Source organism: Trachurus trachurus (assembly GCF_905171665.1).
Source record: "Trachurus trachurus genome assembly, chromosome: 18".
Classification (NCBI taxonomy): Eukaryota; Metazoa; Chordata; class Actinopteri; order Carangiformes; family Carangidae; genus Trachurus; species Trachurus trachurus.
In genome coordinates, this window is record NC_139909.1 from 896,170 (window position 1) to 908,230 (window position 12,061).

A 12,061-nucleotide genomic window follows, 5' to 3' on the forward strand; every position below is an offset into this window, starting at 1 on the left:
CTTCAACTCAAATTTGGTTAAATTGCATGTTCCAACTGAAACTAAGAGAGTCTTCATTTCCCAGCATGAGGTGGTCCCTGAAGGCATCACTGTGTCTCTGCCCAGCTGAGACTGAGCTTCAAGAAGATCATGTGGAACTGAGGAGCATCAGAAACATCTCAGGATCAGTCCTCAGTGAAACCTCCTCCTGTCTGGATGGAGTCTGGTTCAGGTCAACAGGGTCACAGCTGATCCTGGGTCTGTGGTCCCGGTTCCTCCAGACCCTCTGATCCTGGGTCTGATTCAGGATCACAACTGACTCTCTGCAGACTCAGCTGATTGATCAGGATCAGCTGGTTCATCAGACTTACCTGCTGCATATTCAGCTTTATGTTTTCTATTGACAAAAAAGATCAAACCAACAACACCACCACCAACAACAACCAGAGCAGCAGTCAGACCAACACCAAGTCCAATCTGTAGACCCTTGTCTCCTCTCTCCTTGCCTCCTCTGTGTCTCCTGCAGAGAGAAGCAGAGTGAGGTATCAGCTGTCAGGTAGGTGATGAGTGAAGAACACAACAGAGTCTGGACTCTGGGACTCACCTGACTGATGAACCTCACGATGCTGATGGGTTTAGTGGATCTACTCCTGTTCTCTGTCTCTGTGTAGACGACTCGACACTTGTTCCTGAGTCTTCTCTGGTCACGTTCTTCAGGATCATGGACACGTCTCCGTCCTTCATGTCTCTGTCCTTCAGCTCCACCCGGTTCTGATAAGATGAATGCTGGTTGTGTGGATCAGACCTCCAGACACATATTCTTGTTCCAGTGCAGCTCTGGTCCACTCAACAGCTAAGATGTCAGTTAAAGCTCGACATGGCAGAGAGACATTGTGTCCAGCTGTGACGTTCACTGGGAATGAAACAGAGACACACACATGATACACTTGAGCATCAGGAGCAGTAGTGATGTCATTCAGATCATACCACTTAGGTGAACAAACTCACCTTGAATCTTCAGGGTGATGTTATTAGTTTGTTTAGTAATGTTTTGTCCTTCGCTGTTTGCAGCAACACACTTGTATCTCGGTATCATTGAAGGTCACATTCTTCAGAATCATAGAAACGTCCTCGTCCTTCTTCTCTGGATCTTTCAGCTCCACTCGACCACGATAAGCAGAATGCTGGTAGCCTTCCAAAGAACTATTGTCTATGTAGTAGAAGACGTAAAGCTTTGACGGCAGGTCTGGTTTGATCCACTTTCATTCCTTCATTCATTTTCGTTTATTTCCTATACCTGTCCCACTAAGATCTTTACTCTGTACTCTGGCCTAACAGTGACAGACCTCAGCTCCTCCTCCTTCGCAAGTCTCAAACCTGGTGAACAAGGTGTTCAACTCTGCAGATGCCAGCTCATCAGTGGCAGCTGGTATAAATGGGCTAGAAGGGGTAAGACCTTCTTGCATAATAAAGATGAGAAAGTTATTGTCTAAATAACAAACAACAGATTGTTAGAAGTTTTAGTGAAACCAAACAGTTACAAGCAAAACACAAGATATTTCTATATGGACTAATTTTATGCAGCCCGAGCTCATCATATCTGCTCATATTCATTTTTTGAGGGTAAATAATTGACAGGTAGTAGCCTATCATGTCCCCACTCGTGTGTGGAGGTGAGTTCAGTATGTGTGTGTGATGTGTAGGAAGGAACATGTCGACATGTTTTTTCCTGGTGAGACTCCGCCCTCTGCTGGACAGACGCCACACTACAACCAGAGGAGAACAGACACTCTGACAACTGTCCCATGATGCATTGCAGCCGACTGACTGATGATGATGTCACTGCAGTCATAACATCATCACGTAAACTGAAGGTTACAGTGTTGGAGTTGTGAGGAGACAGATGCAGGGTTCCCACTCTTTTCTTGAAGTCATTTTCCAGGACTTTATCAGGACATTTTCAGCTGCTACAGTGTGTCAGACTTGTTATTAAGGCCATACACATCGCCCTGTCCCATTCATGCTTTGGAGAAGTTGTAGTTCGACTGTTGTACTTTATTTTGTACATTCAACCAATTTGTTATATATTTATTCTTTTCTCTCACCCCCAGAAGTTTGATTTAATGGTGTGCAGTCCATGGCTCTAACTTATCTATGAAATAATATCTTACGTGCTTAGAAATTACGACAAATTTATCATAGAACAACACAAAAACATGTTTTTTATTTAAAACCACACCTAAAACAGCTCTCTTTTCTCACTGGGCACATCTTTGGAAAATAAATCCTTAGCAGGATCTGAAAAAGTCAAATCGAGCCCTGGTAGCTGATGTCACCGTGTGATAAAACAATTTTCCAGGACAACTCAAGTATTTCCAGGACATTTGACCTTTTTTCTCAATTTCCATGACTGGATAATTGGTAGACCATTTTCCAGGTTTTCCAGGACTCGTGGGAACCCTGAGATGTGAACGTCTGGGTGGAGTCATCACTGGATTATGTTGTTACACTGTGTGTGTGTATGTACACTTTATACAGGTAAGGTGGTCAACCTGCAGGTGTGTCTCCGCTCCTCTCTCCTCCTTCCCTTTCTCCTCTCCTCTCCCCTCCTCTCCTTTCCTCTGGGTTGTGTTGTTACTCTGTGACTGCTGGTGGAGTGAAATGCATTGTGGGATACTGTCCACATGTAACCACCAGCTTCCAGAAGCCTTCACCACTTTACTGTCCCAGTAGCACTATGGTGGCCGACCTCTGACCTCTCAGCTGACGGCGTGGTTGTGGGCATGGCCCTGGCTCAGTGAGGGACCAATCAGAGTCAGAGTGTTTTTCACTTGGTTTTATTAATAATAGCATGTGACAGGATATCAAAGTAAAAAATCGAATAGGTCAGGGCGGTGTTTAGCTCAGTTGGTAGAGCACCCGCCCCATGTGTTGAGGCTATACTGCCCTACAACGCAAGAAGGGGGGAAGGGGGTAACTAATTTTTTTGTCAAAAATGAGATTTTGTCATTTTTGGGACATTAAAGGTCTGCTACATCATGTGGATAAATATCTTGACTCAACGTTATCTTATTTGGGATATATTTGCGGGTGGTTTGTGTTACCGGCCTCAAGCCTAGGGGGTACTCGGGCCGGTAGCTATTGTTGCTACACAGCGATAATGACTGTGGAACAATGAGAAACAACACGGTTTCAGCAGTGTGCGACTTCCTCAAGCACCATTTTATTCTGCCTCCTATATAAAATGTCAAGTATCTCATTTCACATTCAATGGCGAATAATCAGCCTTAATATCAGACAAATGCTTGAGATTAGAACTCAAATACATGTAAATAATAACAAAAGAAATGACAATATACTGTGGCTGCATAGTGCATACACCCAAAATCATCAAAAGATTCAAACCTCATTCAAAAACCACATAACTTTAACGACATGTTTACATGTAGGCTATTTCATTCACCCCTGACACAAAATCTCCCTTTGCATGAACCGATATTATGTGGTGGCGACTATTACAACAACTACAGCGCCATAAACCACAATAAACTTATTAGAATCATGTCTCAAGTCCAATGCACTCAAACCTATTACTTGCTCTTCACACTGTCGGCAGTGAAAACAATAGCTAAAATGCTAGCTGGCTACATAACATAAACATACACATGAATTAAGTTCAAACTCGGTTTTCGAGCACTTTTAAACCTCATGAACGTAACCGAATGTTTTTCCAATGTCTAGGCAGTGTACCGACCAATTATTAAGTTGCTTTTTTCACGTTTTACATACCTGTGGAACAATGAGAAACAACACGGTTTCAGCAGTGTGCGACTTCCTCAAGCACCATTTTATTCTGCCTCCTATGGGAGGAGGATGGGCTTGAGTTAGAGGTTTTCTCACTGAACCTGGTATCACAGTGCCACCTATTGTCACAAAGTGGAATTGCAACGAAATGACTTGTATGGGAGTCTAACTTAAAATGTAACTGAAATAAATGAAAATAAAGAGAAAGAAGAAAAATAAAAAAAATAAGGGGTGCGTGTGTAATACCTGCATATACTAATGAGAGGCTCTTCATTTCCCGACCTCTACATTTGCAAACTGAAATTCATGAGAAAAAGATAAATTGTTGGAGATCCATCCATCCATCCATCCATTGTCCGCCGCATTATCCGAGTCCGGGTCGCGGGGGCAGCAGTCGGAGCAGGGATGCCCAGACTTCCCTCTCCCCGGACACTTCCTCCAGCTCTTCCGGGGGGACCCCAAGGCGTTCCCAGGCCAGCCGAGTGACGTAGTCACTCCAGCGTGTCCTGGGTCTTCCTCTGGGCCTCCTCCCGGTGGGACATGCCCGGAACACCTCCCCAGGGAGGCGTCCAGGGGGCATCCTATACAGGTGCCCGAGCCACCTCAGCTGGCTCCTCTCGATGTGGAGGAGCAGCGGCTCTACTCCGAGCTCCTCCCGGGTGACAGAGCTCCTCACCCTATCTCTAAGGGAGCGCCCCGCCACCCTGGTGACAGAGCTCCTCCCCCTATCTCTAAGGGAGCGCCCCGCCACCCTGGTGACAGAGCTCCTCCCCCTATCTCTAAGGGAGCGCCCCGCCACCCTGCGGAGGAAACTCATTTTGGCCGCTTGTATCCGGGATCCCGTTCTTTCGGTCATGACCCAGAGTTCATGACCATAGGTGAGGGTGGGAACGTAGATCGACCGGTAAATCGAGAGCTTTGCCTTTCGGCTCAGCTCCTTCTTCACCACGACGGACCGATACAATGACCGCATTACTGCGGCCGCCGCACCGATCCGCCTGTCAATCTCACGCTCCGTTCTCCATGTATTTTTAGATTTTGATCGATTGTTGTTTTATTAGTTCTTCTGGATTTTTATAGTGGCTTGTTGCTTTTCACCTGCCATCATTGTTGTAGTGCTGTGTTCCTTGTCTCTTTGTCTTTCCATGTCCTTGTTGCCTGTCATGTATTTTAAATGTTGAAGCAGTTGCTGCAAAACACTTGCCCATTTCGGGACAATAAAGGAATTTACTTACTTACTCCCCTCACTCGTGAACAAGACCCCAAGATACTTAAACTCCTCCACCTGAGGCAGGAACTCTCCCCCGACCTGGAGGGTGCAAGCCACCTTTTTCCATGGCCTCGGACTTAGAGGTGCTGATTCTCATCCCAGCTGCTTCACACTCGGCTGCAAACCGCCCCAGTGCATGCTGAAGGTCCTGGCTCGAGGGAGCCAACAAGACCACATCATCTGCAAAAAGCAGAGATGAAATCAAGTGGCTCCCGAACCGTACCCCCTCCGGCACTTGGCTGCACCTAGAAATTCTGTCCATAAAAATAATGAACAGAACCGGTGACAAAGGGCAGCCCTGCCGGAGTCCAACACGCACCGGGAACAGGTCTGACTTACTGCCGGCAATGCGAACCAAGCTCCTGCTCCGGTCGTACAGGGACCGTACAGCCCTCAGCAGAGGGCCTCCGACCCCATACTCTCGGAGCACCTCCCACAGGATGCCACGTGGACACGGTCGAAAGCCTTCTCCAAGTCCACAAAACACATGTGGACTGGTTGGGCAAACTCCCATGAGCCCTCGAGCACCCTGCGGAGGGTGTAGAGCTGGTCCAGCGTTCCACGGCCAGGGCGAAAACCGCATTGTTCCTCCTGAATCCGAGGTTCGACTATCGGCCGAATTCTCCTCTCCAGCACCCTGGAATAGACTTTCCCCGGGAGGCTGAGGCTGAGGTTGTTGGAGATGTTTACATCAAAAGTATTAAATCATTGAGAGGCTGATGAATGTGAGCTGAAAACCTGTGTCTGTGTCTGTGTCTGTGTGTGTGTGTGTGTGTGTGTGAGAGAGTCTGAGAGTCTGACTGTCTCTCTGTCTGTGTGTGTGTACATGTGCATTGGACCACATACTCGGGTGTACATGGGTCCGCGTACATCCACGTGTACTCGAGGCGGACTCAGTGCAGACCCAAAGCGGATGTCCGCCAGACCCGTGCGCGCAAAGCTCAATATTTACGACAGTGCGGACTCCGCGTACTGTGTCACACAATAGACATAGGGAAATCTTCACATCGACCTGTTTTTAATGTGACGCCATAGCCCGACTATGAAAGCTCAAACGTCCGCGGACATTGCGCACGGAGTCTGCGCTGCTCACAGTACGCACAATACGCCTGAGTATGTGGGGGCCTTTAGAAAGTAAAATAGATAAGCACCACACAGAGCAGGAGTAGAGCACAGCCTATAAAAAGAGAACCGTATCTCTTATCAGAATGTGGCGATGTGCATTAAATGGGGTCCGCCCGCTATTCCGACATCCCACTATTCCGACATGTCTCTATTTAGACATGTCGGTATTCCGACACTTTTTGGTATCGCTATTCCGACACGTCATCTTTTCAGGCCTCTCTCTCTTTTTCTTTTCAGCATGCCTATCACCGGTTTGATGAGGGAGTGATGTTCTTAATCTCAACAACTAAACTATCAAGTCACACACAAAACTGACACACATGATAAACAAACAGAACTATGAATTTTGTCCGGAATTTTAATGATTTTAAAACTGCCAAATATCTGAAACTGTTAAGATATCAATCAGGGATGTTATTGGCCAAGGACAAAAAAGCAGGAAATTATACTGACCCATAGCACGACACAGCAACAGTGCAGCCACTACACACAATGACATAATTTTGACATTTTATATGAAAAGTATACACGCAAACAGAAAACAATTAATTTAAGGAGAAAAAAACCTCAAAAACAGCATGTCAATCAATAGGTGCAGATCATTCAAAATGTGTCTGAGAGCCAGAGAGACAAGAGAGAGAGCCAGTTATGGCAGGTGGAATTAGCACTTGATATTGAACTTATTTAAAAGAAAAACAAACATGCAGTACTTAGCTCCATTTTAATATTTAATGATGGAAAAAGAGTTCTTGAACCATTGAGACCTTCCAGCCAGATGTGTGGTACATGTCTAATATATTTTGTAGCTGCTTAAGTAAATTTAAAAGAAAGAAAGAAGCAGATTTAGTACTGACTGAGGTTCCTATCATTGTAATGGCAAGAATGGCTGGAGTGTATGAAACTTAAACTGAACTCAGAACTGGTCTAGTGGGGAGCTGTGGCTGCAGAGCCCCGTTACAGCAGGTAGTAGTAGCACATGCACATGCACACGCACACACACACACACACCTGTTGCTGTGCTCCAACAAACACTACCGTGGCAAAAAAAAAAAAAAAACTTGTTACGTTACTGCTCATTGGTTGGGTCAATATCAACACCTATGGCTGTGTGGGTTAAATGGTGGATAATGGCCGTCCGGCGTAAAAGGTCAAAGGTCACAGGTCAAAGGTCAAGGCCTGGCTCAAAGCAGCAGGACAGGAAGTGAAGAGGAGAGCCAGAGAGACGTTTCCATGGAGACATCCTGCTCATCATCTGGACGTCATCAAACACACTGATCACTCTGATTGATGAACTCTGATCATACAGATTCTTGAGCCATCAGTGGAACTTCTTCTCTTCCTGGTGTCGGCGGTTTCTTCTTCTCTGTAGAGACAGAAAACGGTGAGACAGAGACAACAACTAGAGACAGTGCTGAGTGTGATGGTGGAGGAGAGATGGGATGTCTTCATCCAGTTGGACATGTTAAAGGGAGAGGAGGAGATCTTTGTAACATTTTAAATGTATTGATTGAACTCCTCTTCACACCTTGATTGCAACTAATTAATTCAATACTTTTCCACAAACATGAGAAATGTCAGTCACCTGTGGAACAGACCATCCGGTAAAAACACAATCCAATCCAATGTGTGTGAACGTGTGTATACAAGGGGTTTTTCTACAACATGTTTTGGCTAGCGTAAATGCTAATCAACATTAGCTGAGCTACCTCAGTTCCGTGGTTAATTCATGTGTGTTGATTAATCTAAAAATGTACTTGTGTGCCATATGTTGTCTTTGATAATATTTGTGTGTTAAAACAGCTTATTTGATATAAAAATAACATGTTAAAAATCTGAATGTAAGTTAAAAACAATTACATACAGCTTTCTATCAGAGATGGTCAGTGATTCAAAATGGGTTATAAAAATGCGATTTTCATGATTTCAATCTCATTTGAGTTTGTATAAATTACTAAACGGCTATGATTTGACAAGCTCTTTGGTCTTAAAAGAGATAGTAATGGTTTATTTTTGCTTATTCTCATTTTAAGCTCTTACATTGAGTTCATGAGTGAACAAGGTTCACGGAAATAAAAACACTATGAACCATCAGTCAAGGCCTATGACCGTCATTCAGCCGGGGATGCTACAGTCAACTCTCACCTTTGACCTTGAGATCCACTCTCGTCCCCCTCAGTAAGACTCCGTCCTTGTTGTAGATTCTGCAGATGTATCCTCCTGTGTCTCCCTCTCTGGGCTTTCTCAGGGTCAGACTGAAGTCTCCATTCTCCAGGTCGTTCTTCATCTCTGTCCGGCCTCTGTGAACCTGGTCCTGTTCTACAGAACCTTTCTGATACACGTGGACCTTCATGTGGAATTTGTCCATCCACTCCACTCTGACGTCTCGAGGCAGGTCAGCTGTGGTCTTGAAGGGCAGGACAGACTCCTCCCCTGCCTCCACCTCCACCTGTTGGACTGAGAGACAACAAAGCACATGATGATATCATCAGACAGCAGCAGCAGATTTTAATCTCCTCAGTAAAGAAACCTGAAGGACAGAAGCAGAACCAGAGGAAGAGTGGACAGATGTAGCAGCTGATGCTGCGTCTGGTTCCTGCAGTGTTGAGGGTACGAGTGAGTTGGTATCTTGGCTACAAGACAGGGGGAGGAAGAGGAGGAGGAGGAGGACATGTTGTCAACTCTGACCTTTGACCTTGAGTTCCACTCTTCTCTCTTTCAGTAGGTCTCCATTTTTGTTGTAGATTCTACAGGTGTATTCTCCTGTGTCTCTGACTGAGGGGTGTTTCAGGATCAGACTGAAGTCTCCAGTCTTCATCAGGTCTTCATTCGTCTCTGTTCGGTCTTTGTAAACCTGCTCCTGTTCTACAGAACCATTCTGATACACATGGACCTTCTTGTCCTCTCTGTCCGTCCACTCCACTGTGACGTCTTCAGGCAGGTCAGCTGTGGTCTTGAAGGACAGCAGGACAGACTCTGCTCCTGACTCCACCTCCACCTGTTGGACTGAGAGACAACAAACACAAGATGATGTCATCAGGCAGCAGCAGGTTTTAACCTCCTCAGTGAAGAACCACAAAACTGTAGAGCAGTGTTTTTCAACCCTGGGGTCAGGAATTCAAATGGGGTTGCCTGAAATGTCTAGTAGTTAAAGGTTGAATATGTAGAATATTTATTAAAAGCTATATTTTTTCAAAAATAATACATCCACGGGGCCTTTAGAGGGGTACAGAATGAAAGTATTGCTTTTCCATAAAAACATTTTTTTTGTCTGTCTTTAATTTTTTTGACGGGCTCGACAACTGACTATCTGTCAACGTTCTGTTTACATTCGTACCTGCCTGTAGCCGACACGTGGCTCAGTTCTCCGCTGTTTTCCTGCCTCCTCCCGGTCCTATGCGTTTGTTTCCAACCAAGCCTTTTTAATAATCAATCGGTGGATCAATGGATTATCATATACTTGTTAGGAGGGTGTATTTGTGTAGTCTTATCTGTCATAAACACGTTTATAGTCGCGGACTTTCGGTGCGACGGAGCTCCTTTTTTTTTTTTTTTCCAACTTGAGGAGAGCAGTGACAGCGGAGGCTCTGAGCAGCAGCGGTGTGGAAGGCAGAGAGCCTCCACTGTCCCTGTAACAAGCTGCAAGTCATTTATTATGCTGTTAATGACGGTAAAAATGAAACATAAGGTAAATATCCTGCTTAGTTCTCCTCCTCTGCTGTCCCCTGATCAGAGCGGAGTCCCTAGCAACGGCCCGTTTTACCTAGCAACGGTCTGGCAATCGACTGCTGGAATTCTTTTTCTGTTGTTGTTCTTGTAGTTCTACATAGTCAACCTTTAATTGATTAAAAAAAAATACTGATAAAAAAAATTTTTTTAAAGGGACATTGTGTAACTTCTCCTGTTCTCTATTCATGAAAATCAATTATTTGGTTCTTCAGTCTGTTTTTCATTAACCAGTAATCCCCCCATCAACAAAGTGAAGTGTTCCTTTCAGCTCTGAATGAGCCGTTCATATCGTTCATATCTCCATGGAGACGGTAAGCTCGGTGCTGCTGCTATGTGGTGTCGCCATGGTGACGGTAGGAAACCACGGAAACTCAGCGGAGACACCGGAGCTGTCGGCTCAGGTGGAGGTGGCGTCTGTGAAAAGTCACCGCGGTAACGCAGTGAGGAGGAATGGAGCTTTACACTGATGCTGCATTCACCTGCAGTCGGGCAGACGGCCGTCGCTAACAAACCAGATGTCGTTTTAGTCACAGAAGTCCAGAGAAAGACGGTAAAACAATACCACATCGCCATGACAACATATTGTCACGTGTATTGTTTTGCCTCGTGCTGACGGACCACTTGTTTACATAGAGGCTTGTTTATGCCGTTACGTGCAGCGGCTGTTGTCTGTCTGCCGTCTAACCGATTTCACCTGAATGCAGCATGAAAAATACGACTGAGTTGCTTGTGATATACAACCGCACCGCGAGATGGGAGGAATTCCTACACAATGTCCCTTTAAAGTAATTATTATTCTTTTATAATTATGACCAAAAACACCACACACAATCTAAAACAACTCTATTCTATACTTTCACTTGAATATAAATCGAGTTCAAATAAAATGCAGCATATAAAAATATCTGCCGCATCTTGATTGACGGACGCAGGGTCGCCAGAAATTTGTGATGTCAAAATGGGGTCACGAACCAAAAAAGGTTGGGAACCACTGCTGTAGAGGAACCTGAGCAAGATAACTTCCAGTGTTGGTGAAAATAATTGAAGCTCACAAAGGTTTTACACTGTCAGTGTCACATATTCAGTGTTAAAGTAAATTGACTTTCTCAGAGTTAATTCTACACCGGTGAGAGTAGAATACCTTCTAGTGAAAAGAAAAGACTCTAAAAACAAGACATGACATGATGTCAACTCTGACCTCTGACCCAGAGCTCCACTCTTCTCTCTCTCAGGAAGTGTCCGTCCTTGTTGTAGACTCTGCAGGTGTAGTCTCCTGTGTCTGCGTCTGTGGGATCTCTCAGCTTCAGACTGAAGTCTCCAGTCTTCAGGTCTTTCTTCATCTCTGTTCTGCCTCTGTAAACCTGGTCCTGTTCTACAAAACCGTTCTGATACACATGGACCTTCCTGTGATAATGGTCTGTCCACTCCACTCTGACGTCTTCAGGCAGGTCAGGTGTGGTCTTGAAGGACAGCTGGACAGACTCCTCCCCCTCATCCACCTCCACCTGTTGTTCTGAGAGACAACAAACACATGATGATGTCATCAGACAGCAGCAGCAGGTTTTAATCTCCTCAGTGAAGAACCAGAAACTCACCAAACTTTACAGAAATATCTGACCCCATGCCAGATTTACTCAACTCCAAGGACATGGGGGCACAATAAGCGTTTGTGTTTACATTTAAAAACTTTCAAAATTCCTACCAAAGCGCTACATGTTTCAGTTTTGAAACTTCCCAAAAATGTAGCCCCCATGCTGCTGAAACTTTTGTCCATTTAAACTCATTACAAATTATGAAGTCCATCACTCTGTTTTTTCAATAACTGTAAAACTTACTAAACCTAGAGGTAAATTAATGTAAAACTGCTGATGCACGTTGCCTTCAGGGACAGTTTTTCATCATCAGTCTCTGTATTTCCCTCTAAAACAACTCTGTGTGGTAACGTTGTGTTATTATCTCATAGCGTGGTGAATGTGCAGCTCACAACTTGTCCACCAGAGCGTTGTGGAGTTGTTCGATTGTGTATTTGATGAGTTTAATGAGGGAAACCAAGAAATCCCATAATGAGCCTCCGTAGCGTAGCTCTGAGCAGCTCACGGCTCTGCTCCGCCGTTCTAAAAACAGCTTGCACCGACAATTAAAGGTAACGAACCTACT

General features: G+C 45.0%; 1 protein-coding gene across 1 annotated transcript in view; it reads right to left on the minus strand.

Annotated features, from left to right (window-relative positions):
* Positions 1-6,606: 6,606 nt before the first annotated feature.
* LOC311001314 (uncharacterized protein) overlaps positions 6,607-12,061 on the minus strand; it is an 86,842-nt gene continuing 81,387 nt past the window's right edge. The window contains exons 11-14 of the mRNA XM_083992363.1: positions 11,103-11,417; positions 8,864-9,181; positions 8,321-8,632; positions 6,607-7,541 (exon numbers count right to left, since the gene is read on the minus strand). Coding sequence (XP_083848489.1) covers positions 7,477-7,541; positions 8,321-8,632; positions 8,864-9,181; positions 11,103-11,417 — 1,010 coding nt within the window. The 3' untranslated portion in view covers positions 6,607-7,476. The remainder of the gene's footprint in view (positions 7,542-8,320; positions 8,633-8,863; positions 9,182-11,102; positions 11,418-12,061) is intronic.